General features: G+C 55.0%; 2 protein-coding genes across 2 annotated transcripts in view; one reads left to right on the forward strand and one right to left on the reverse strand.

Moving 5' to 3' along the window:
- Btbd9 (BTB domain containing 9) overlaps positions 1-17,928 on the forward strand; it is a 352,754-nt gene extending 334,826 nt beyond the window's left edge. Inside the window, exons 10-11 of the mRNA XM_032888537.1 lie at positions 7,348-7,426; positions 15,101-17,928. Of these exons, the coding sequence (XP_032744428.1) occupies positions 7,348-7,426; positions 15,101-15,298 (277 nt within the window). The 3' untranslated portion in view covers positions 15,299-17,928. The remainder of the gene's footprint in view (positions 1-7,347; positions 7,427-15,100) is intronic.
- Positions 17,929-24,662: 6,734 nt separating this feature from the next.
- Positions 24,663-27,199, reverse strand: part of Zfand3 (zinc finger AN1-type containing 3) — a 191,290-nt gene continuing 188,753 nt past the window's right edge. Inside the window, exon 6 of the mRNA XM_032888523.1 lies at positions 24,663-26,633. Within this exon, the coding sequence (XP_032744414.1) occupies positions 26,479-26,633 (155 nt within the window). The 3' untranslated portion in view covers positions 24,663-26,478. The remainder of the gene's footprint in view (positions 26,634-27,199) is intronic.

A 27,199-nucleotide genomic window follows, 5' to 3' on the forward strand; every position in this document is an offset into this window, starting at 1 on the left:
CTGGTCATCCTCATCATCTACACGGCACCCCCTTAGTTCCTCACACTGCTGCGTTTTGCCAGTGGCTCGCTTCTAACCGGAATCAACTGGTATATGTCACAACAGAAGACCACAAGGGAGGAGGGAGGGGACCACGATCTGTTGAGCATTCTCAGGGCCAGTTTCCACCGAGCAATGTTTATAGGGGGGGGAGGGAGGGACAGGGAAGGAGAGATTAGGAAGCGATGCCAGGTCTTCTGTCGGTGTCCCCTAACTGCAGAAGCCTGACAGCAGAGGAGGTGACGGGGACTCAGGGTGTCACCATTGGGACATTTACTCCCAGCCTCTGGCCACAAGGGATCCACTTCTGGTTTGTCTATTGTTCCCCAGAGGCCAGACCCCAGTTCAGAGGGAACTGCATCTTCTGCGGAGGTAGAAGTCCTCTCTCCACTATGGAGAAAGGAGGGCGAGGAGTTTGGAGACCACACCGTCCTTTCACCTGCTGTTGGTCGATCTTTATTGGTCCAGTCCTCTGCACTCGGCTTTCTCAGCCAACCAGTGACCGAGGGCCTGTGCCTGCCTCGGGTTCTGCAGTAGAAAGCCTCCTGCTTCCTCAGGATGCTGATCCAGAGGACAGTCACATACGCTCAGCCTTCGAGTGTGTGTGTGTGTGTGCAGTGTTGTGTAGTATGTGTGTGTACACACGTGTGTGTGCAGTGTGCCTGTGTGTGTATGCGTATGTGCGTGTGCAGTGCACGCGCGCATGTGTGTGTGTGTATGTGTGTGTGTGTGTAATATGAGTGTGTGTAGTTAACATTTTTTACTGGCCTTTTAGTGGAAGGCGCAAAGATCAAGCCATTAGTTCTCTGTGCTGTGTTCAACTGCCAGTCTGGCCATAGCAAATACTTGTAAATTGTGTCCACAGGGTCCCGCAGGTCTGCTGTGGAAATCACTGCCTTTGATCCTGGTTATACCAGAGCAAAGATGACCGGGTACCCTTGGCGTAGGATGCGCGAGACGCAGCTAGAGTAGACAGCCTCTCCTGTCTCCACAGCCTGTGCCGCTCTCCTGTCCTCTCCTCAGAGACTCCGCTGTAGTCCAGGAGAGCAGTACCCTCGGCAGAGCTCCCACATCTCTAGAGCCTCTCATTGGCAGCTGAGTTAAGCCCGCCTCCCAGCCCTCTCTCCAGTGAGCACAGGCGCTGTTTTGAGCCCATTCTCTGCTTCAAAGGCTGTTAACACACAGAGTAACACGTGACGTAACACCAGCTCCTGCTCTCACTGTCCAGTGACAGTGGCTAACACTTCTCACACGTTCCCACATACGACGTGAAATCCTGCAGTTGACATTGACACTGCCTTTTCTCCTGTCCCTTTTGCCCTCTCCTGAAACGGCCACTGGCCCAAATTCAGCATGTGCATTTCCAGAGTACTTACAATTTTTTCAGAAACGCACGTTTTCCCGGGCTATGCGTGGTTGGCTTGCCACGGTGAAGGCTGAGTTCTGAGTCGCTTGCACAGCAGAGACAGACAAGAAGCCGAGAGGAAGTTCCACAGAGCAAAAGTACCCATCACAGGCAGATGTGCGCTCTCGGCAGGCGTTGCTGGACGTTTGTGTAGCTCTGCACATGGCTGACCTTAACAGAAGGAGGCTTCCTCATGAGTTAGGGTGAATACAGCTTGGGGGATGTGAGGAGAATAGGTTTGACTTCTTTACTTCCATGGGGCTTTAGAGCAAACCCTGGCACCGTCTACCTGATGGAGCAGCTAATTCTGCAAGGTTAATGCCATGACGATGAAGCGAAGGACTCCTATGTTGGTACCTGTCGGTTTGAAGTATTATTTCTCTGGTCTCGTCATATCCTGTATCAGGACTGTCAGTACATAAGCCTCAAGGCACTGCTAGTCTGTGTGTATCACCCTGTTTACTCTTTATGTATAATGTCACAGTGCGTGCTGCTGGGCTGGGTCTGGCTTTTTAGGGCCCCTTCCGGCCTTGGATCTGGCTCCTGATAATGCTGGCCTTGGGGGGAGCCAGGAGCCAAGAGTCTCTTTACTGTAGGTGGAATAGGGCTGGGCACAGCTCAGTGGGGGAGCGACTGCCTCTGTCCACAGGTCATCCTAACTCTGCGAGTGTTAAACAAAGAAAGATTTCTGGCAACAGCCAAGGCTACTGTGCTCGGGTCTCTGCCAAGCTCCTGGGAGTTTCTGGTTGTGTGCACACAATATGTGTAAGCGCTGTGCTACAGTGTCCCAGCGCACATAGTAAATGAGACTTTCCAGTGGGAAAATGACTTTCCTATAGCCACCTTGTGGTCCACTGTGTGTGTGTGTGTCTGTGTGTGTCTGTGTGTGTGTATGTCTGTGTGTGTGTGTCTGTGTGTGTCTGTGTGTGTGTATGTCTGTGTGTGTGTGTCTGTGTGTGTGTGTGTGTGTGTGTGCGTGTGTGCACACACATGCCCCATGGCTCAGACCTCTGTGGTATCCAGCCCTCTCAGTAGCGTGTGGATCCCCATAAGACCCAGGAGGTATCTAATACTCCAACCGCAAAGGCTCTTGAATATTTGTCATTGTGCCCTTCGGTGAACACAGACAGACTAACTGCGATTAGGTTGGTTCTGCTGTTGACGGTAATAAATCACCAGTGTTTCCTTATCCTGTCCTGCCTCAGCTCTCCAAGGGTTCACAGCACTATCCCCACGGGGTTCTGTGAGGGGCCAGGTGACCGAGGGGCTGTGACCCACACTTGCACTCCTATTGATGGGCTCTCGCTGGGCTCCGTCTTAGATCCCAGCCTTGATATCTGTGATGGTCTGTAATCCTCACTCCTCGGCAGGGGCTTTAGAGAGACGGTCTTAATCTCTTGCTTTCTGACTTGTTTAATCAGCGCCATGGCAACATCATCGCTCGCCCCTGTAAGCTTCCTGTGTGTAGTCTTTTAGCCTTGTTTTGAGTTTTGTGGGTGGGCCTGGGAACCTCATCAAAATGTATAGCTGTTCATTGAAAACATTCCTTGTGTCTCACACGTCGCGAGTGGGTTTTGGAGCAGCAGTTTGTGAGCCGGGACCACGGTGCAGTTTGCATTCTTCTCAATTAGTTCGTAGGACAGTTAATCTCCCCGTGAAGTTATAAATGCCACACGGGCCGCACTGTCTGTGCACGGATCCCTGAGCACCCGGCAGGTGCACGCTCAAGAATGCGCTCATGAATACATTTAGGGTCTCGGAAGCCTGGCTGCCTCCGAGTGGGTGCTGAGAGGAGCAGCCCTGGGGACCCTGGGGACCCTGGGCCCCAGACTTGACCAGGCACAGGGAAGGCCTGCCCTGCCCGCTTACATCTTTCTTTAGCCCTTAGTAGAAGCTAACACAGAAATGCTTTAGATCACTGCCATTATTCCCACTTTGTAGATGAGAAGACAGGCTGGGTCATTTACTAAATTCAGACTGAGGCTGAGTGTGGTCATGCACACCTTTAATCCCAGAATCTGGGAGGCAGAGGCAGAGAGACCTCTGAGTCTGAGGCCAGCCTGATCTAAATAACAAGTTACAGGAGAGCCAGGACTACACGGAGAGACGCTGTTTCAAAAAACAAAAAGGTTTCAAAGTAAGAATCAAAACTAGGTGCCCTGGCTCGGGGACCCAAACTGAGTCTATGCTGCCTGAACTGCAGGAGACTAGAATTAGACCTGCTGTGGCCAGCAAGCCTCTGTACTGTTGACACCACCGGTGACGACATGGGACACTCTTGAGTCTTCCTGCCTCTTGGTCTCTGGTAGCTCCTCACAGCACAATACCCAGCGTGACAGAGTTGGCACAAAGTACTCTTGAAATCATTCCAGCCAAAGTGTGTGTGTGTCTGTGTGTCTTTGTGTGTCTGTGTGTGTGTCTGTGTGTGTGTCTGTCCGTGTGTGTGTCTGTGTGTGTGTCTGCGTGTGTCTGTGTGTGTGTGTGTCTGCGTGTGTCTGTGTGTGTGTGTGTCTGTGTGTCTGTGTGTGTGTCTGCGTGTGTCTGTGTGTGTGTGTGTCTGCGTGTGTGTGTGTCTGTCTGTCTGTCTGTGTGTCTGTCTGTCTCTGTGTGTGTCTGTGTGTGTGTGTGTGTCTGTGTTTGTGTCTGTGTCTGTCTCTGTGTCTCTGTGTGTGTGTCAGTGTTCATGTTACACCTATGTGCATGTAGAAATCAAAGGGCAGTTTATAGGAGTCCTTTCTCCCTTCCTGAGTTGCACACTTAGCAGCAAGCCCCATCACCCACTGAACCATCTCACTGGCCCAGTAGAGCAATAGAGAATCTTTTTTCAAGGTGGGGTTTCTCTGTGCAGCCCTGACTGTCCTAGAACTTACTTCTGTAGACCAGGCTGGCCTCAAACTGACAGGAACCTGCTTGTCTCTGCCTCCCAAGTGCTGAGATTATAAAGGTGTGTGCTGTCACCACCTGGCTGGGATTTTTGATATGTAGTGAATCTCAAATGAAGACCACATCTGTTTTCTGGACCATTGCTTCTGTTCAGATCCTTCATCCAGGCCTAGACGATGCAGCACTATTCCTGGGGAGAAATGTCTCCTTACCCGACACAGGGAACCAATGGCAAACCAAAGTAAAGACACCACCAAAGCCAACTTGTTGAAGCATTGAGTTTTAGTGGGGTTACTACACTAGAGAAATTACTCAATGACAGCTGCTTCACAAAGCTGGGGACCTGGAGCTCACCACACAGCCGGTGGGCAGCTCAACAGGTTGCAGAGTGTCCTTTCCAGACAGCTCAGCTGGTCTGAGCCTCTTCCAGGTTGCTCAGTCTTCTAGTCAGGACGTGTCTCTGATCAGTCCTTTCTGATTTTATACACTCGGGGAGGGTGGAACCTTTTGAATCTGCTCAGTTTCAGGGACTTCCTGAAGCCTTTGAGTTGGTCACTTCCTGAGCTTAAAGAGCTTTCCTGAGGATGGACTGTCTCACTTTCCATAGAACTTAGAACTTCTCTTCAAGATGAAGGTTTAATCTTGGAAAGAATCGCTACCCATCAGCTGGATTCTGGTTAGGGGCTGCACCCTGGAGCCATCTTGTTCCTTCCTGAGATGTGCTACTCAGGAAGTGTGTCGAGGTGGCGATGAAGCAGCTGTGTCTGAAGCCTATAGGAATGGCCGTAGCCTTGGATGGGCTGGCGTCATGGTACTGGGGTTTTGCTTCTGTGAGATCTTACTCCAAGCAATGTCCTCTGAGGTCACACAGCAGTTTTAAACAAGCCTCCGTTTCCTCACGGGATTCATTTTGACAAAGTTAGGGAACACTCTGGAAGCTGGTGGGGGTGGGGTGCTCATCTCTGAGTGCCCTGAGTGGGCTTCCTTCCCACTTTGCTCTCTGGATCGGTGTCTGGTTCTGGTGGCAATGAGATCATATATTCCACTCTCAGGCTGTGTTAGTGGAAATGAACTCTAATGTGATTAGATCCTAATGCCATGTAATAGAGGCTTGGTATTAAATTGAGACCTTCTGATCTTATTATTCCACAAACTCCGGCTCCCTCCTGCTCAGCTGCTGCTCTGCCCAGAGCCCCAGGCCAGCAAAAGCCTGGAATGAAGAGAAGAGAGCCCCTGTCGCCAAGGACATGTCACAGGCCTTCCCTCAGGAGCTCTGGCAGAGGTGCAGGCCTGACACAGGCCTGCCTACAAACTTGGAGCCCTGTCTCTGTGGGGCCTGGCGGTCTCTCATGTGGTCCCTACCTTAAATCTGAAGTCTCTGGAACAGTGAGGGGCAGGGGTAGAAACGTCCCTTGTGGTCTACCTCCTTCCCACACTGTCCTCCCACTCAAACCCAGCGAAGGCTACAGCTGTGTCCCCATTCCTGGCAGCTGGAATGTGTACCCTAACCTCCGTTAGGGCTGAGGTCAGTGTCTCGCATAGCCCCGAGATGCTACCTAGATTCAGAGCCACACTTGTGGGACCCCACAGCCATGCAGTCTTCTCCTACCTGCATGCAGTGTCCCAACCAGCAGACACCCTGAAAGCTGAGGGTCTAGGAAAGGAAGAACCTACACAAACATATACACACATACACACACGCAGGCACACGCACATGGGGAAGCAGGGCAGAGGGGCGAGCTTGGGGGAAGGGCAGGTGAGTTGTCTATGTGTGAGTAATAGTGTTTTTACAGAGAGAGTAATTTTTCTTACTCTGTTTTCAAAAACCTGCTTCCAGAGGCCGAGCCTTTGTGCACAGGATGGTAATGACTTTTTAATGACCTTAAGAGGCCTGGTGTCCAGGCAGCAGTGAGTCGGGCTCCGTGGGAGGTGCTTAGTCAGAGGAAGATGGAGCACCTGAAGCCAAGTGGGGAAAACAAACTGCAGTGCATATATTTCCTTTGCTAGCATTACTCGGTAATTAGACAATTACAGGAAACAGCTTCACGGCAGCTGCCATCCTCCAGGAGGAGGAACAGCAGCAGCCGCGAGCGAGCGCCTCACAGGGACCGTACAAGATGGGACTGGAGCTTGCAGTCCCCGTGCATGCCCATGGGCCAGAGAGGGCCAGGCCAGGAGCAGGGCTCCCCTGCATGCATGGTGGCTTCTAGGTGAGCTAACTCGGCCCAGACAGAGGAGGAGGAATTGTCTTTAAACTGTCTGGTCACAGCTGGGACAGTGGTGGCAGCAATGTGCTTGCTGTGCAACCTTGAGGAGCCCAGCTTGGGTCCCAGCACCCATTTAAAAACCAGGTCTGGAGTTTGTACCCCGAATTGGAGGCCACCAGAGTTGTTCCAGTCCTGAAGGGAAGCCCGTGGCCCTGTGTCTGCAAGCAGCGAAGGAAGGTCGCGGGTTTGTCGTGCACTTGCCCGCTCGGGGCCACTCCACCATGGAAGTGACCCCTGCAGCTCCAAGCTGAGTATAGAACCTGCCTCACCCTGTTCCAACCAGCCATCCCCCAGTCCTGTTTCAAAACTCTCCTAGCAGCTTCCAGAGCAGTCGCCCTACCCCTGTCTCAGGTTTGCTGGATTACCTGCCGATGCCACCATCAGCCCAGTGAGACTGGCCCGCCCAGCCCTGCCCACCCTTAGACAAGGACGTCTCTTTCATAAACTCCCACCACCCTCGATTGCGTGCACTCAGCCACACTCTTGTCAGCAGGCAAACATGGCCCACAGTCTTGTTTTGTCTCCTGCTGGCTGAGCACCCTGTGTCACAGTGACAGTGACGGTGCCTGCTCTGGCAAGATGGTGGATGCCCATATGGGACACTGCGTTTCCTGCATCCTTCAGTGACATCGTCGGGGAAGCCCTGCCCATCTCCAACCCCAGTCCCCTGCAGATTGGGTCTCCTGGCACAGGAGCGGCCATCAGCAGAGCCAACTGCCCCAGCTAACCAGGCAAATTGTTGTTTCCTCTCAGGTCCTGGCAATCAGTCACTTTTGAAAGACAGCCTGCGTCCTTCATCCGAATCGTCGGAACGCACAACACCGCGAACGAGGTAAGGGCTGTCTCCTGAGGAGCGGCATTTCCTGGTAACCAGGTAACCACCGCATCCCAGGCGGGCTGGTGGCCCTGACTGCTAATGGCACTTTGTTGCCACAGCTAGAGGAGGACCCACCCTTACCCAGAGGGGACATCAGATCCCTGTCTGTCCACTCACAGTGGAAGCCAACAGCTGCTGCTTGGCTCTTGTGCCAGCCTGGGCAGAGTCCATGTAAGAGAAAGCAGGTGATCCTTCCTTCCCAGAGTCCTAGCCCTCCGCCCTCCGGATAGCTGCAGCGCTCTGCACAGCACGGGGTGACTGAGCTGTTGTCCCTGTGAGCGAGCTCGCTCTCATTCATATCATTCATATATTCTCATTCTCTCTCTCTCTCTCTCTCTCTCTCTCTCTCTCTCTCTCTCTCTCTCTCTCTGTGTGTGTTGGGTGATACCACAGAAGGGGAGCCTGTGACATTAGTGCCAACCCCAGAGAGCACTTGTTGGTTTCCTGCCCTTTGCTCTCTGAGGGTGGCGACTCCTGTGAATCTGAGTGCAGGTCTGGGATTGGGTTCTGGAGAACTCAGGGGCTGCCCTGGCCAGAGTGACCCCACATGTGAAGGAAAAACGTGTTAGCTAGGGAATGAAAGGACAAGACGGGCGGGAGGAATGCTGGGAGGGAGCTTCTCCTGCTTCCGGGAGGGAGGACTCTCCATCATGTCACCTGACCCCACTGGAGCTGGCCCCGCTGTGATAGTTGTTTTCACGACATCCCTTCTTCCAGAAAGCATCCAGGTTGTCGAGCGCCTCAGAAAACACTTTCAAATGTGGAAATCTTGATGTAATTTAGATCTGCCTTTGCCTTTTTACCTATGTAGGGCGCTAACGATCCACACCACAATGCTGTCTTACACAGAACAGCTTGTAAACAGAACCATTGTTTTCCCCTACTCTGCAAAACTGACCTGAAAACTTCAAGAGTAAGTCCGCTGACACTTTTCCAGATGTCTGAACCTTCCGTCCTAGGCAGGTATGGGGGCCAACTGGAAAACATCTTAAATCATACAATGTATGATGAACAGGGCCTCAAGGTAGAATCCTTAAACTGTCATCCTCAAAGCTACGGAAGGCACACGAAGCCCGCGTCTCCCTGGAGACGTGAGGATGTAGCCCACTCCCGGACAGAATGTTTCTTGCTGTGCCGCCGTGTTTGGGGGTACACGCTGGGAAAAGCAGTGTCCCCTGTCAGGGCAGAGTGAAGGGAGGAGGGAGGAGGATGATTAGAGCCGGGGAGCAGAACTCCCGGGGCAGCACTGAGGGGCAGCTGCTGTGGCCCAGGCTGATGATGGGGCACAGCCAGGGAAAGGAAGGTAGCGATGGCTGTCCAGGAAGGCGCTGTCCCGTCAGCCCAGGGGAAGCTGTAGCTTGTGTCAGAACAGATATCTACGTCTCTCACCCCTCAGGAGGCCAGCCTTCCAGAGCCAGGGCACACGCAGGCCGCCTGGGAGGGAAGACAGCGCATCAGGCTACCTTCGCGGCCTTTCTTGGCACAGATACCTGGAGTGGACTTAATGTGAGCTCTGGTTCCCTCTCCCTTCCCGTGAGGACGTGAATCACAGCACCCTAGCCCCATGGCTTCTGCTAAACCTCAAAGGCGGGGTGGGGTCAGTCATCCCATGTGAGTCTGGGGGAATGCGGACATGGAGTTCCTGCAGTGGCCTCTGTTTAGACCAGGACTTGTCTCCCTTCAGCTGAGATCTCGTAGCCCAGGTTGTTCCGATGCCACTGTTGTCAGGAGCACAGGAGGACCTGGGTCTTGTTGTTGTTTTATTGGCCATCAAATACAGTGTTCATAAGAGAAAGGAGACCGCGAGTGCCTGCTGCTTCTCCAGGGAAGTCCTCAGAGAAGGCGGGCAGCGTGGGGCGTGAGGAGCCCACATGGGGACAGGTGTCCTAGTCAGTATGTATGTGACTGAGACACTACTTGTAGGGACTCCTCTGCAGTCTGTACAGCCTGGATCCATGAGTAAAGCTCTCAACCTCTGTGGTGGATTCTGCCTTAACCTCCAAACATCCAGCTGGCTTAGAATGACAGAGGGTGGATATGGTGTCAGGAGGATTCTGTGTCCACAATGGACTGTGTCTAGCCTGGCTGTCTTGAGTCCAGAGGCTCAGTGTCTGTCTGCTGTGGTAATTTCCCCTCTACCTTAAGTCTAGGCGGCTCCCAGCAATGGCAGCTGCCTGGTCTGTCAAGGTTCCGGTCTCACAGTCACCCATTTGAGCACGCTCCCTACCAGCCTTCCGCAGTTCTCTGGGGTGTTCTGCTTCTCCTCCCTGTTGGCCCAGCCCCCTATCTACAGAAGAACTGGCAGACAACACGGTGTGTCCTGTCCATGTTGCACGTGTGTCACAGTGTGCTGAAGGACAGACACCAGGCTCCAGGTAGTAGGCGCCCCTTGACGTACACTAGAGACCGAGACCACACGTGACAAACCTGCTGAGCAAAGGCAGGAGGACAGCCGCTGCCTCCAAAGCTCCTGGGGTAAGGTGACTTGAATCAGGCAGGAGTAGAGCCCCGCTCTCACCTCGGTTGTGGCAAGGCATGTGTGATTCTCATTAGCCATGATACGTCAGAGCTCCCAAGTCACTGTACCAGGACAGCTTTCCCTGTCCCAGGAGATCCCCAGAACACAGCTCTCAGAGGTAGCTTCTGTTCCGTGTTCCTTGATGGTGAAACTTTCCTAAGAGTTGGGGCGGGGCCAGGGACAGTATTGCATCCACTCAGGCAGCTCCTTAACATCTTGACTGCTCTGTCTCCCCGAAAATCACGACCGACAGTGAAGTTCCAAAGTGGGCGCTGCCCCACCCTCGCCAGTCCCTCAGATACGCATCCTCCTCCCCTGGGCTTGCTTTGTGCAACGTCATGCTGGGGGAAACTGGTGTCGAGCATGTCTTGGAACCGCAGCCTCTATACCTCTCTGCCTAGCAGAGTGTCCCTCTTGGAGAGCCCCGTACGTCGAGTAACATTTATTTCTAAGTCATGTTTCAAATGGAGGACAGGGGTACAGAGAATCCATGGTGGATCCTGATGTGGGCGTGCATAGGGATGGCTGAAGGGTGGGTTTCCCTCCTGGGAGCATCTAGATGAGGGCCTTGCAGGCCACCCCAGCAGCAGTAGGGCAGGGTCTGCTGCCTTCCAGGCTGAGGGGCTGGTGAGCGGTTCTGGGATCCTAGTGCCACCTCGTTCCCATAGCAACATGCGGCTTTAGTGAGAAAATAAAACCAGGGAAACAGACTCTGGAAAACTAAATAACTGCCCATCACTGGCCTGGGATAATTATTTTCCAGCCCTCCTCTGACGTGTGCTGTGACCCCTCCCTGAAGGACGGTCCCTCAGTGTTCTCCCAGAAACATCTAGGCCCGAAAGGCCCCTCAGTACAGTAGCAGGCGTGAGCAAGCAGCAGGTGGCTATGGACTCAGAGCAAATGGAGGAGATAGCCCCACCGTGCATGAGATAGCCCTAGCCTGCGGCCCCTATCCCTGTGGAGAGACTGGCCACACTCCCGAGTGTACCGCATGAGCTGACCCCGACACAGGTCCGTGTGGTGCTGTGGACAGCGTACTAAGGCGCCGAGCCAGAGGGACAGCGGTGTGAGGGCAGCGGTGGCCTGGGGACCCAGACAGTTGGACTTGGAGAGCAGTCCTAGAGGAGGAAGCCTAGTGCCCAGTGCACTGCAGCTCCTGAGAGTAGAGACCATGGCGTGGCACACGGCAGTCATCCACAGGATGGGTGGGGACAGACTGCTGGTGCAGGAGCCAAGGGGAGTCCGCTCCCACGTCACTGTTGAGACTGTAGGCGCCGGGAGGAGGGCAAGCCCTAGGTTGCGTCCCCTTGTCCTGGGAAGAGAGGGTGCCATGATGCTTGTGAGAAGACAGAGGGGAGAGGGGCAACACGGAGTGGGGTCCTGGGGTGCAGACTTCAGCCGCGTGAGGCACTGAGTGGAGGTTAGGTGCCTGGGGAAAGGTCAGAGGGGCCACACGAGAAAAGCTGGCATGTGGCAGGGAGGTGGGAAAAGAGGCTACACTGTGCCTCACTGTGCCACCTCCCTCCACACTCTGTGACCCTAAGTCACCTCACTGGCGCCCTTTGTAGGAGTCAGCCCTGCTAGACCACATCTGCTAGGAGTGGGTACTCAGGCAGAAACCCGGGGCCAAGGATGCTCCCCACTCTCCTGTGGGTTTGGTTTGCTCTTAAATGACTTGAAAGTTTCCCCACAGACTAACAAGGGGCCCTTTAACCGCTCCCATGTTAGGCTCTGTGTCCTCTGACCAGAGGTCTAAGACCAGCTCCCAGGAGGAACAGGTCAGTGTGGTCACTGGGTCACGTGCACTCCCGCATGGCGGCTGGACGCATCGTCGCTCCTCAGTTAGGCCTTCCCAGATGCCTGTGTCCGTGCCTCACCCGTCACCTAGGTGACTCTGAATGCCGTCTGATGGCTCACTCAGAAACGCACTCCCATTAAACTGAGGAGGAGGAAGAGGAAGAGGGAGAAAGATTGTAGCTCTACCTGAGGAAAGGTGATTTTTCTCGCAGACCTTTCCGAACAGCAGGGCCGTAGCTCTCTGTGGAGAGGAGGAAGTAGCGCGTGTTTCCCTCCCAGATGTCTCCCTCTTAAGTGGTCCCTTGTTAGAAAATAGCATTATGCGGTCTGGAGAAGGTTCCGAGGAAAGAGATTGAATCGCACCAGCTCCCAAGCAGAGAGAGAGCAGGATTTAGCCAGTTCACCTTGTGCAGGGCCTGCAAGGCCTGGCAGGGAGGAGAGAGGGAGGGGTGGGTCGGGACATTTCAAGGCTTTCTGTGGAGCCACACTAGCTAAGCCATTAGCTCCCTCCACCATTTCCGTACAAGTTGCAGAAGCAGGAGCCTACCCTCCCTAAAGCAGGCCCAGCACGGCTGCCCTCAAGTGTAAGGGGTTACACCTCCATTTTGAGACCAGAAGCCCTCAGCTAGAGTCCGTGTACAAACTGGAAGGTGTTTGGGGTCAAAGGGAATGTGCCTGCCCTGTGTGCGGCCATGCCGGGAAGCTGCATGCATGGGCGTTTGCACGGCGTTCATAAGCATCTTGGTAGGACAGTGATGGCTGCACAGGACTTGCACTGAGCTGGGAACATCGCTGGGATGACTGAGCCAGGCACAGCGTTCACAGAGGAGACCAGAGCAGGTGGGAGGCAGGGGCCAGACCCTAGCCTAGATGACCCCCAGTGGTCCCCTCTGTCTCAAGGCCATGCTCATCCTGTCTGCCTGGTAGCTGTTTAGGGCCTGGCGTGTGAGCCTTCTCTGTAGTGTAGCAGTGAATGTCCCCTAAGACTCACTCCAGGCATCTGTGCTCCTAACATGTGGATGTCAACACTCTCCACTCTCAGGACCCTGTGAGGGTTTCCAGCCATTCCAGGAGGCTACGCAGCTTCCGCTCCCTGTGGCGAGTGAGCGCTCCCCAGCCCTAGACGACTGGGCTCTACCCTAGGACCAAACTGGTCAGAACTGGTGCTCAGCAGTTGCTGGACACTGAATAGAACATTGGCTCCAAGAGGACTCGAGCCTCTGCGTGCATCCATGTGGGAGGGGCAGGTGAGGGCCGCCTGGAGTCCAGAAACTTCCACAGCCTGAGGGTCACAGCAGGACTGTCCTCTCGGCAGCTCTTGTCACTTCATTTGTCCGTGTCACTGTGCCCGCCGTCCACTGCTGTAGCTCCTTTTCTCTCTCTTCAGTTTGCTTTTAAAACAAATCCTCCCGACTGACCGTAAACTGCTTTACCTCATGGTGCCCGAAGGTTTAAAGGTTTGTCACCAGCTTTCTCGAAACACAGCATTTGAGTTTGTCACACACGCATGTGTTTCTTCTTTTTCCAGTAGTTTGGTTTTCAGGAGTCGGCTGTGTCTGCAAGTCCCAGGCCCTGCCTCAGCCCCAGACCTCATGCACACATACACACACACACACACACACACACACACACACACACCCCTCCTGCACACACACACACACACACACCTCGTACTGCACACACACACACACACACTCACACACACACACACACACACACACACACACACACACACACACACACACACACACACACACCTCCTGCACACACACACCTCCTGCACACACACACCTCCTGAACACACACACACCACACACACACACACACACACACACACACACACACACACACCCCTCCTGCACACACACTCTCGACCTTTAGTTCCCAAAGCTAAGCAACAGCACAGCCTCCCCGCCCTCCTCTTTATCCTTCCTGACCTCAGGCCTCAGACACCTCAGTCCGTCCACAGAAGCTGACCTGTCCCACTCCCTGCTGAAGCCCCTGACTGCTGAGGGCGGGACCCCATCCTCCAGAGAGCTCGGGATAGGCACCCAGAAAGTGCAGCCCCCACGCCACTCACAGCTCCAGCCGAGCCTGTCCCTCCCACCCACGCTGTGTGTTCCCCGTGGGCCGGGGGCACTGTTTCCCATGGGTGCTGGGCCCCGCTGGCCCCGCACTGCATTGAGCTCCCTTAGCAGGAGGCAGGCTTTGTGTGGAGGGGCAGCATTCGCTCACCCGGGGACTAATGCTTCAGGCTGGCCCAGACCAGGTCCCTGGCACAGACGCTAGTAGAGCCCTCTTGTCCCTGCAGGGCCTTGTTGGGGGTGGGCAGAGGATAAGTATGGGGTGATGGCCTGCGGCTATCCCCTGCCCTCCCTTTCCAGGCAAAGCACCGTCAGGCCCCCTTTCTTCACCTGGTCTGTTCTATTCCTTTGTTGAGCTGGACTTCCACACGCCCGTGGGTGTGTTTAGGTCGTGGACCCAGCGGCACTGCACTCCTTACCCGACTCCCGTGTGCAAGAGTTAACCAGGGGCTGGGGCTGGCTCAGCGGGCCAGGGTTTTCACCGCTTTCACAGAAGACACAAGTTAGGTTTCCCGCAGCCATTTTGTGAACAAAGTGCTACATGGGCATGTGCATGCACACACACGCGTGCACATACACATACACACACTCACACATACACTCATACACACACACACTCATAACACACACATACACACATACACACACACACATACACTCATACACACACACACCACACACACATACACACACACACACATACACACACACACACACATACACACATACACTCACACACACATCCCATAATAAACAACTCAACTCTCACCACACAAACACACACACACACACACCCACACACACACCCACACACACACACACACACATACACCATACACACACACACCCAAACACACACATACACCATACACACACACACCATACACACATACACACACACACCATAACACACACATACACATACACTCATACACACACATACACACACACATTTTTTAAAAGAATGATCGAGAAGAGAAAAGCCAGCACTGAGTGGTCCAACCAGGGCACCACTGATGGCGCCCACACTGGGCATGGCTAACTTTGGGACCATCCATCTTTGTTTATTTATCGTATCTGACCACAATGCATCTAATCCTCCTTGCTACCCTCAGGTATCTGAAGCGAGCGAGCTGGGCGGCTGGGATTACCCAGCACGCAGACCAGCCTGGCTCCCAGCCCCACCGCAGGCCGAGCCGACTCTCACCGGCCTTTCCTTCCCCTCGCCAGGTGTTCCACTGTGTCCACTTCGAGTGTCCGGAGCAGCAGAGCACCCAGAAGGAAGACAGCAGTGAGGAGCCAGGGACAGGGGACCTCAGCACCCCAAGTCAGCAGCTGGACCCTCATGCACCGAGGGCACCCAGCGCCAGCTCACTACCGCCGAGTCCGGGCCCCAACTCACGCTCACCCAACCAACAGAATCAATAAAGCAGGCAGAGGACATAGTGTGACTCGGTGGGCCGGGACGGAGCAGCGCGTCCTCCCCCGTCCCTGGGAGGAACAGACCTGGCTGCAGAACCCACCCCAACCAGGTTTTTTCCCTCTGGGGACAGAGGGTGCCTGTGTTCTCCCTGCTCCTCAGGCGGTCTCCGGGGGAGGAGGTGGTCTTGATCCTTCAATCCCTACCTCTAAGCTCACCCAGGTACCAGCCCGGACAGAAAACAGGCCCAAGCTGGAAGGAATTTCAAAAAAAAAAAGAAGGTACCCCAGGCCTTGACAAAACCAGAGAAGAGCCCAGCCCCGGAGTGTCCCCTCTGTGGCTCACTACTTGACGGTTCTGGTCCTGCAGTTTTTCTCCACCAGCTAAGTCAGTGTTGAAGCTAAGTCTGGCCCTCTACAAAGGTCTTCCTCAGCCTCCGATGCTTGCCGTGGGCAGAGCAAAAGTTTGTCCCTCCTAAAAGAGGCCACACGTAGCCCATCACAGCACCTAGCCTGCCAAGGGAAATCCTTGATGCTCAGCCAGACGCACAATGTACTGCTCAATCTGTGGACACTGGAGTTCATGACTGATGAGGCTGCCGCTGTTAACCTGTCCTGGTGTTTACCTGGGCAGGCACACAAGCAGCTGCTGGAGAACCACCTAGAAGCCATGTCAACAGATAACTGGCTGACCCTGCTGGTTCAGCTGCCCTCGGACATGTTCAGCCAACAGATGGTGTGTCGGGGGCACAGGCCTGGGCCTAACAGCGAGTCTCCCGGCAACATCGCCTGGGATAGCAAAGAGCAGGTCTCGGGCACTTCCGGTTTTGACCTCTGCAGCTCCACTCGTCCTTCTGTCACTCCTGCGGTTTCCATGAACAGCTCCTGCCTCTGTACCTCTATGCGTCATCCCAAGGCCCCATGCGGCCACCTTAACATGTCCTGTTAGCATGCTCCGAGGAGGACAGGTCTTGGGGTCTGGTCCAACAGGAGAGGCCTCAGCTGCAGGGGAGGCCATCGAATGTGAATTCAGGCCTAGGGTGGCCGAGCTGGTCCCCAGGCAGACTAGTCTAAGCTCTGGCTTCACTTTGCTGTGTGGTGTGGCTGCCTTTGGTAAGGAGGCTCCTGGGTGATGGCAGGGTGTAGCCACCATGTGGGGGTGACTGCCTTTAGCAGCATCCAGCCAGAGTTGCCAGTTTCTCTGGCAAGCAAAACTCCCCGCTCCAGGAACCCCAGTCGCGTGGAGGATGGAGTTTGTCACTTTTGGAAGATAAGTGGGAAAGCTTGTTAATTTTGTTCATTTGCTTAAGGTAGATCCTCCTGTAGCCCAGGTTAGCCACACTCATGGCAGTCCTTCTCTGTCAGCACCCCGAGTTCTGAGCTTCTAGGTGTGAGATAGCTGCCACAAACAAGTTTGTAAAGACAGAAGACAGACACAGGCCTAGGCCTGCAGCCTAGCAGCTTCCCGGGAGCTTCCCGGGGCAGCCAGCAAGGAGCCTCCGGTGTCCTCCCCAGACGTCACCACACACACCTGTCATGCTGTCATCTCCCATCTGGCTAGCCCAGACTGCCATCCGAGACCCACGCCTCGTGGCTTTCTTTCTCTCTCAGACCCCCACTGTGCAAGCCCCAGTGATTGTGCATCAGGTGATAGACCACAGAGGCTGCTTACCTACCGTGTCTGCGCTGCCACGGTGCCCTCAGATACGCAGGAGGGGAGAGGGGACATCAAAGTCACCGGTGCCAGTGCGGGGCTCAGAGAACCATGGCAAGCCCCGGGTCACCTGAGCTGATTCCCAGGCTGCCCTTGGGTCAGGATGCAGGAGGACGCTTACCTCCCACTAGACACAGGAGTGCACTGCCCTGGGCTGACGGTCATGTGATGTGCCTGGAGGCCACAGCCAAAGGTGTCATAGCCACACCCTAGGTAAGCTCCATGTTTCCAGGGGACAGAGAGCCTGGCTTGTCCCCTGCAGGACTAACCCCTGAGCCAGCAGACTGGAAATGACAGAGTGCTGAGCTGCAGAAGTGTAGCAAGTCACGCTGGTTGGAACCGGGGGTCCCCTGCACCAAGTAGCCCCGGCACTGTCCAAGGTGATGCTGGCTCTGAGGACCTTTGGGGGCCAGGAAGGGCCACAGTCAAGCTCTGGGGGACTGAAGCAGTGTGAACTGGTGCTCCCCAGCCCTGCCGTTGCCCCTAAGGGCAAACAGTGTGACTGTAACCCTCGTGGGCTCTGCTTCCAGGGTGTGGCTCCCGCCCATGCCTTGTGCCAGCTGTGGATTGGCACCCGATTCCAGGGGCAGAGCCTCCTGCCCTGATCATGTTCTGTAGGACGGCAGACGCCATCCCTGGGGCTTTGAGAAGTGTTTAGTCACACCAACAGGGACGCCGGGGACCATGTGGGTGCTAGGCAGGGAGGTTTGGGCTGTGGGTGGGCTTTAGGGAAAATGCTCTCTCCAAAGCAGCTTTAAGCAGCTACAGAGGTGGTCTTGTGCTAAGGCTCGGCCTTTCCTAAACCCTCCGCCCGACTTCTGATCTTAGTGGGGCTGCAGCCCATGGCAGGTGCGGGTCCTTCTCAACGGTTCTACAAGCTGTCACTTTTCCTGGCCTATTAAATGAAGTGTTGATTCCTGACAAATACACCACATGTGTTTTATTCCTGGAAGATTTGGGAAAAGAAATTCTTTTCAGCAGGAGAGGGACGTGTTTGTTAGACGGATTCCTTGCCTCTCCACCAAAGAGTTTTGAATTGTGCAAGAAAAAAATTGCTCAGTAGTTAAGCCGTCATCTCCAGCAATTGTCAGCCCTCCGAGTGCACAGCTGACCCAGTCAATCTCCCGTTCTAACTCAGAAGGTAACAGGATTGCAATCTCGGCCTCTGCAGACCACGGTGTGGAGGGTGGGGGATGGGCTGGTGCGGAGGCTGCTTCATACTGACATGGCTCAGACCTGCTCAGGACTGCAGACCTCCCTCCACATGGGAACAGAGGTGTCAGAGAACTGTACTCCTAGGAAGTCCCTCGCTAAGCTTGGCTGCTGTGTTCCCCATCACCCTGCCACTGTGTGGCACACGGAGTTTCGGAGCAGTGCTGAGATGCCCGACACGTGGGCACTGGGCGAGCGCTGGTTACTCTGCAGCACGGTCACTGACTTCATCCTGACGGCAGCCTCATTAGTGGCCCTAGGCACTACAATGCCATGCCACCAACTGGTGTACCTATACTCAGGGCCCTGGGGTCTCCAGAAGGAAGGAGAGGGGCTGAGCTAGCCATAGGCTGCTGAGGACACCCAGCTCTCCCCTGGATGAGGGCCTGGGCATCCCTGGCACTGGGTAAGTGAGGCCTTTGAGCCTATGTGGGCTGCACTTGGCTTACAGAGGGCAGGGAAGGAACCCATCCCCCCACCCCTCCAGTGTCTGTTCCTCCATGTTTGGTCTCTTGTCCTTCACGTTGAAAAATGCACAGGACTACTTGTTCTAGAATGAGCTTTCAGTTTAGCAGAGGGCTGTCCGTCGTCTCTCTGGCTGGGTCTGGGGTACCTGGCCCTCTACTGCCCCTACCCATCCCTGATTTCCAGTCTCTGCTGCTAGAAGCCAGAATGAGTGGGGCTTCTGGACACATAGGTCTACCCTCAGCCCCCAGCCAAGGACACAGCCACCCCTGTAGTTTATGATAACGTCCTCTCAGGCCTTGCCACTTGGCAGCTGGAGTGTCTACAGCCGTGGGCAGTTAGATGGCGTGGTGGCCCAGGGCCACACACCTATACCTGCCATGTTCCAGCCTCTCAGTCTTCAGGGCTAAGAATGTCACCTAAAGCCAGTGATCGTGGCTGTTACTACTTTGACTGTAACAAAGCAGGGTCCCCAGACCATTGAGGGAAATCACAGTGTAGTGTAGAGTGGGTTCCGTCTCTCAGCCCAGGGGTTAGAGCTGGGAAGGTGTGGTCAGAGCTTCCCCTACAACTTCTGGTGGCTGCTTCAGGCCTACGTTCTGACCTATTGTAGCCGGATGTGGGGACAGTACTGGTGTCCAGCTGTCACAAACAGTCCCTTTAAAATTCCTTCAGGCCACAGTTCTGCAAGAATGCAGGGGATCGCAGCGAGGATTACTGGGGTCTCAGGACCCCAGGGCTAGGGCAGCTCTGGATCTCAGGTGGCCTTCTAGAAGTGGCCTTCTAGGACACCATGTGAACCTGAGAGCCAGGAATCTCCTTGTCAGACTGGCTTGGGGCTGATGTCCCCAAGTCACTTTGTATCTCCACACCCATCCCCAGCACCCAGGATGGTAACTGGCTTGGGTTGCGCCTTTGCAGTGAAGGCAGGTGACTGCCCCCCGTGGGTGGCGACGCACAGTGCCCATGAGCTGCTCTGGCCGAACTTGTGTAGACTGGATCTTCCAGAGGTGAGAGCCACTTCCCCTCCATGGCTACCATTTCTGGGCCTCTGAAGAGGCCACCTCAATATGGTGTGGGTCAGGCTAACTGAGGGAGTGTCCAGGGCAGTGTTTGGAGTGTGTTCCTGAGGTGGTGGGGCATCTTCATGTTGTGACCCTCAGTTCATGTGTGTGCAGGGCCACCATAGAAATAAAGCAATGACTTCAATACCCGAGCTCGTGCCTTCTGTTCCCCATTGGGGAGCCCCTGCAGCTCTCCCCAGGGTTCCCAACCCCGTGTCTGTTGTGGGCGCTCTGTGGGCTCCCCACTCCTTCCCCTCCCCCAGCACACCAGTCCTCCTCTCATTTCCTGTGTCATGAGGTCAGGGTAGCCCAGCAGCCCTTCCCTAACCTTCCTGCAGCCTGCCTCACCTTGAGCATAGTAGGTTCACTTCCTTGTCACTTCGAGTGGACTCTGCATCTTTGTGACAAGATAGAAGCTGGTGTCTGTGTGTCTTGCCTCAGCTCTCCACTGTCACCACTCTGGGTCCTAGTAAGTGCGCCGGTGCCAAGGGTCGTCTAGAGCCCTTGCTGACAGTGGATGAACAGATGGATGCGTCCCGCTCCGTGCATCCCTGGGAACCTGTGCTCAGGTATCAGACTTCCTGTTCACTTCTCTCAGATTGGCCTACAGTGAGTGCTAGGTGCACCCAGGTCCAGGTGACAGCCGAGCAAACTCTGAGTCCCCAAAGTGGGAACCAGGGTCAGAGTTCTGAGAAGGGACCAGCGCCATGGTCATACCAACAGAGGTCACGTAGGGGACAGGGAGGGACTGGAGGCTCTGTGAGTTCAGGGGGTGTGCCCTGCATCGGATTTGTCGCTTGTAGCTCGGAGGGAAGGCTGCCCAGAGTCCCTGGGAGAGCCAGACTTGAGGGTGCCAGCTGGTACTGATGGAGAAGCACAGGGATGTCACCAAGTGGTCCAGTTGCCATGGAGGGATAGGAAACTCTCTTCCATACTTGCTCCTGGTCAGACAAGGACACTGCCCGCCTCCACACCAGCAGACGGAGCGTGGAGCGTACCCGTGTGCAGGAAATGACCGCCGCGCCTTGTCAACTGCCCAGACCCAGTTGTTCCGTTTCTCTGTAGGAGTTCAAGCTACAGCTGCAGTCAGGCAAGGCATCCGTTTTGTTTCTGAGAGGTTGACATCACCCTTACAGCTCATCTACCCCAGCAGAGGCCAAGAGCAGGTGAGTTGGTGTCCCATGTCCCCCATGGCTTAAAACCCCTACCCAAGGAGAGCCTACCCCCTAGGCAGGCCAGGTTGCACATGGGATGAGCCAGCAAGAGGGGGGCCCAGGCTGAGCCCTGCACCAAACAGCTGGCGCCTCAAACATCACTTGCTCTGGGAACGTTCAAATGCAGGGTTTGAAATGGTGCCATCAGTTGATTTCTGTGTACTACATACTGGGACATAGAATTCACCTGTGAGTTGGCTCCCACCATCACCATACGCTTCTATTTGAGGAGGATTAGGTCTATCTAGCCTTGGAGGTGTGCCACTGGGGATGGTGCCTGGTGCCACACTCCCCTCCCTCTGTGATGGACTGGACCTCTGAAACTGCAAGCCAGCCCCAGTTCCATGCTTTCTAAGTTGCCTTTGTCACAGCGTGAGAGGCACTTTGTAACTGTGTGAGAGGCTGGCACCAGGTTTCAGGGAATTCTGGGACTGACCATGCGTTTTTTGGATGCTGTTAAGCAGGGCTTAGTGGGCAGTCCTAGGAGGAGTGTGCCAGCCGGCGATGCTGAGAGCAATGTGGATGGAGCAGACAACTGTTAGCACATGTCTGGAGGCTGTTTGCTTTATGCTCTTGTCCTAAAAATCTGCTTGAGACTACTTGAAGTTTGGACTAATGTCACTGGCAGAGGAGATCCGAGATGGCTTAGTACTGTCAGAGTTATTAGAAATGACTCATGTGGATCTACAATGAAGAGAGTACGCAGGACAAAAGATGAAAATGTAGTTTGAGAATGTGACTTATTCCCCACCAGGCAGCCTGTCCTCAATTCTCCGTGACACCCCACTCCCAAATCCACAAGAGGAAGCCATCTTTCATAGCGAGATCACGAAGTATTTATGTCTCTGCCTGGCTTGTTTCACTTGACGTTACATCCCCTAGGCTCATCCATCCTTTTCAGTGATGACTAGGATGCCATTATGTAAACATGAACTCTGCACGTTCATCTGCAGACGGACTCTGGCTGGTGCTTGGGCTGTCGCGAACAGTGTTCCCAGCACAGACCTGCAGGTGTCTCTTGGATCCTGTTTCACTGCTGGGGGTGGCTGGTGACAGGTCTGTCTGCAGGGTTTTCACAATGGCCTCTGCAGCCGTTGCTCCCTCCCTCCAAGTGGTTAAGGCTTGGTGCAGTTACAGCCGTCTAGCAGGTGAACTAGGGCATCACTGTGCTTTTGGTTTCTAATCCCACACCTTCCCTGCTGGCCCTCTTACAACATCGGAGAACCACATCGTCAGAAATTTAACCAACACAAACCCCCCATCACATGGTCTGTGTCTACGGGTGCATGTGCTGTTGTCTTGAATGTGTATTGGGGGGACAAATGGCCTCAGCCCCGCCAGGAAGTCTCTCGGCACCTGCCCCACCCTCAGCTCCCCTTAGTGGCTGTCCTTTACCTCACACGCCCCACTTGTTGGCGTCTGCTTTTGTTGGCTGTAATTCTGAAATACAGCTGTCTCCTTCTGGTCTCAGTTCTTCACACAAGTGAGGGTGAGTCTTGGTCTGTGTATGGACAGCCGCTTTCCCGTCCCCTGGAGACTGTCCTTTCTCCGGTGGCAGCTTTGTTGAAAACCTGAACTGTGGTCTGCACTGTGGTCAGGCAGGAAAGCTTGTCCCAGTTACACTTGCTGTGCTGGGTTAACCTGGAGGTGGGCCAGAGCTCCATCCCCACCTGTCTGAAGCATGTTCCGCTCGCTTCAAAGTGGCCAGATCCGAAATTCTCAGAACATGAATTTCAGTGTTGAAAGGCAATCTGAAGGGCTGGCTGTGGCTCACTCAGTAAAAGCCCTTGCTCAGCATGCAGGAGGCCTGGGCTCCAACCCCAATCCCTCACTTAGCCCCTCTTCCTGTGTGGACATAGGACAGGAGTGGGGCTGACAGCAGCACTACCCCCTGCTTTAGGTTCTCTGGGGCCACTGGGCCACATGGGAGACATCACATGTTTATGTTTGCATGGACTCATTCTACACCCCCACAGGGTTCTAGCTGCGCAAGGAACAGTTAGCCCACAGCCCGGGAACGTAACTGGCCCAGCCAGCATCCCGGCGTGTGAAAGCTGCCCACCTCATGCCTGGGTGCAGGTGGACAAGGCAGTGGGGGAAACCCACTGGATTGTTTCCTTTCTCTCCCTCCCCTGCTACTTCTCTCTTCTGGGTTGCCCCAGCAAGTCACCTGCCTCAGGGCCCCCCCTCCAGTAGCTGGTGCCCCACGAGGCATTGTTCCTGCCCCGGGGAAGCTGGCTCCAATCCACGGCACAGGGATCCATTCCCTGATGTGACCCAAGATAGGGTGTAGAGGGGGGAACATGTTCTAAAAGCGGGACATCTGACGTTTCCCAGACACCCACAACAGCATACATCCGTGTGCACACATCCGTGCTTGAGTCATCCCACTGTTTCCTGTGTGGGGTGCGTTGCTAAGGGGGTTGTCTTCCCTTTACAGCAACCATCCCCCCGCCCTCCACCTTGAGAAGTACTGTGACCCCAAGACCGCCTGGGTCCTGTAGATCTCTTCCAGATGTCAAAACCAGGGCCTCTCCAGGAAAAGTTAGGGGGGCTCCAAGGCCCAGTGTGCCCAAGACCTAACACCAAAGTCACTGTAAAGAGCCCACTCGGATAGGCCTGGGCCGCGATGCCAGTGACGTCAGTGTCCTGCCATGAGCGGGTGCCACACGCCTGGATACACAGGCAAAGGAAGGTGGGTGCCAGGAGGGACCTCTGAGTCCTGGTCGCACTGGCTGGCCAACAAGGCAGGTAAGTGCTGGCAGACAGCTCGCCAGCCTCCTCACTCCCTTGAGCCCTGGTTTCATTCCTGGGGTCTCCATGGGCCGTGAACACTTGGGCGTCTCTCAGGTGGAGAGCGGAGCTGCTGGCTCTGGGCAGAGGCCCCGAGATCTAACCAGATCACAGTCATTGTATGTGGCTGGAGGGACGTGAACACATTTTCCATTTTATTTAATATTCCACATGTATTTCAGGATCTGAGACTTTTCCCAGACCCTAGGGCTAGAAGAGAAGTTAGGTGCCCCCTTTTCCAGTTCAAGGGGCTTCTGTCTGCCTGCTCCTCCTGCCTAAGGCAGAGGTCAGGGCCCTTCCCGCACTGCACTCTCCTTGGGTCTCCACCGTGCCTGTGAGGGTGGGGAGGGAGGGGTGCTTCTCAGAGTCCCCAGGGCTTTTTTCTTCCCGTGGCCATCAGAGGGTCTCTGTCCTGGCTTGGCCACACTGACGTCAGACTAGCCTTTGTTGCTGCCCGCTGGCTTTTCCCTGCCCTGTGCCAGGCACTCTGACCTTCTTGGCCATTTTTCGTCACCCGCTGGCAACTGTGGGGTGGTGTAGGTGCCATTCCTCTGCCTGAGGCAAAACTTCCATGTAGTGTTGGCAGCATCCTGAACGTCAGTCAGACCCACATGCTCATCCCTGCAGCTGCCTTGAAGGAGTGGGCAGCTCCTTCCCTCCGGCCCTCCCCACACTCCAGGACCCAGGCTCCCAACCCACCCACCCCTGGGGTCCTCGAGAGCCAGCCCCGCTGTGCACTGCCTCCAGGAGTCCAGACGGGGAAGCGGCTGCTGGATGTGGACACTTCCTGGGCAAATCACCCCATGTCCCAAACACTGCCGAGCAGGCTGCACGCTCGCAGCGGGGAGGCTCTGCGTTCCTTTCCTGGCCGTTCTTGGGCATGGGGGAGCCACTAAAACAGACAATCCAAATGTCCATACGATTGGTTTAATTTGTTTCAGCAGGAGAAAAAAAAAGAATAAAGTTACAAGATTCTTTTAATATTTCCACAATGTTAAACTAAAACTGAGCTCTAGGCTATGTGTGTAAGTCAATCTAGGACACAAAGGGTTAAATAAGATTTCCTCTTTAAGATACAAGAATTTCAGCTTCCCTTACATTTAACAAACTTCACAGAACAGATACTGTAGGGAACAAGCCCTTCCTCCCCTGCCCAGCTCTCCCAGCAGGCGTGAACCTGGCTGCGGTCCCTGGGCACATGGTCCCCAGCACCCCCTCCTAGTGCTCTGGGGACCTGAGGGCCTAAGAAGGGTACACGGCGCCTCACCGAGGACGGCCATGTGGGGCCAGAGGGCTGTGGCTTAACAGCAGTGGTAAACGCTAGGCAGACCTGCACCGTACCCTGGGCTGCCCTCGAGTGAGGGGCTGGTCTGGGTCCTGAAGCAAGAATTAAGGCTGGAGCTTCTGCACTGGGTCCCCTCTGCTGGGGTGCAGACTGGGTGCAGGGTGGGAAGAACATGATTTCCTATTCGCTATCTTGGATCACAACATTATACTTGCAGATCTGTTCATCTGGGAAGCAGACCTTGCTCACCTACACAAAGGAAAGTCACGGCTAAACCACTCAGCAGTCAGACGTGGACAGCTCCGGCCAAGCCGCGATCTGGGACAGATGCACGCACGGTGTGGCACTTAAACCTGACCCAGGCTTTCCAGGGACTCCCAGAATCGCCCCGCCCCGCCCCCCTGAGTGGTTTCTAACCAGCCCCGTTCAGGCCCAAGCTGAGAGCTGCCTCCCACCCACAGCCACCACTCAACGTTCTAGAGCCACACCAGGGTCCCATGCAGTCCACTGTCTTTCCTTCCTGAACTTGTCCTGAGGTTGTTGGCCTGGTTGTCCTCAAACTATGGCTGCATAGAAACAAGAGGAGACTCCTGCCAGGAAGGACAGCAGCAGATCCCCTGTGCGCTCACTGACTCTCGTGGCCATGGACATCTTTTCAAACTCCAAGGCCCAGGTGAGGGCCTCAGCCACAGGCCTGCCAGGAGCAACACCAATGCTCTCGGCAAGCGACAGCCACAGCCGGGTCACAACCACGGATCCTGTGCAGAAAAGGTGGGGACCGTGCATGGACTAGGCTTGAGGGGAGCTAATTTTCAAAGTGGAGTTGTCTCTCTCCTTGTGTGATGAGTTTCCCCGTAACAACAGGTTCAAAAAGCTTCCTCCATAGAATCTGTCCCCACCCTGACTTCCAGCGCTGAGGGAGAGTGAGGGCCCAGCCCAGCCCGGCCACGTGGTCGGTCTCAGCAGCTTCCTGTGGCCAAGGCACGCGTGGCCATCAGGTCCTGCTGGGACCAAGCGAAAGTGAAGAGGTGAAAGGCCGAACATGGAAGAGTTTCTGTCAAAGCCGCCCGCGTGGGCGGCGCGGCCTGCACCTGCCCTGCTGCCTCGGTCTGCTCTGGACACTTTCCGCTTAAGGCTTTGTAAGTGCGACTCCAGCAGTGACAGGCATGTGTTGTTGTGAATCCACTAGCCATGCTCAAAACAAATAGTCTTCATGTTTTAATTTTATACAATGGCTAGCAGGCACCTTAGTAACCAGCCAGACATCAATTTCATCCACCATCAACCCCTAAACTACAGTACCAGGATGGCTGGCTAAAGAAAGAAGACGGCCGGCTGTAGTCTGACGCGTGCCCAGTACAAGGTGTCTGGCTGACTTTGTCCTAAATAAGGCTAACATTAGTGAACTAAGAACAGCGTCGTGTGGTGGCCGTGCCTGGCCTTCAGGAGCACCCCTCCCCGATGCGCTGGCAGGAGCGCCCCACTTTCCGGTCCAGTTTCACCATTTTCATGATGGCTTCCTCGCGGCCACGGCCCATGTGGTCGAACGTACAGTCGTGCTGCTCTGGGAGGCGATGTAACATGCAGAACACGTACCCTGAAGTGGGAGAGCAGAGGAGACACCGTTAGGGGCCTCACTGGCATCTGCAAGACACAGGGTGAGTACAAGGTTTAATGCCGCAGCTCCCACCCCACTTCTTGGTACAGTGAGATCTGCAGCTCTACCCTGGGAAAGGTGTGGCACTGGCCTTGCCCAGTGCAGCTGATGGAGAGGGACTCCAGGGTCACAGAAGCAGCTTCGTACCCTTGCCAGCTCAGAAGCCCTGCGAGCTCCAGTAGGGATCAAGTCACACTCAACAAGGGAATGGGGCTCCTCACAGGAAGTGGGTGTTTGCAACCCTGGAAAAGGTGACACTCAGCAGGCAGAGCCATGGGAGGACTGAGTGTGATGTCATCTGGTCTGACTGCTCTAACTCCCCGAGAGGCTGTCCTCTGGGCTGTGGAGGCAGCTGTGGGTCCAAGGGAGACACTGGCCTGGCACAGACGGCAGGACAGAGGGCAGGACAGACCTCAGCTCACGGAATAAAGGAGAAGGCAGCGTATGAAGGCCTCCTGGCTCCCCAGTGAACCCCCGAAAGGCTGAGAGGCATGTGCAGTCCTCTC

Source organism: Rattus rattus, chromosome 18 (assembly GCF_011064425.1).
Source record: "Rattus rattus isolate New Zealand chromosome 18, Rrattus_CSIRO_v1, whole genome shotgun sequence".
In the NCBI taxonomy this organism is placed as follows: Eukaryota; Metazoa; Chordata; class Mammalia; order Rodentia; family Muridae; genus Rattus; species Rattus rattus.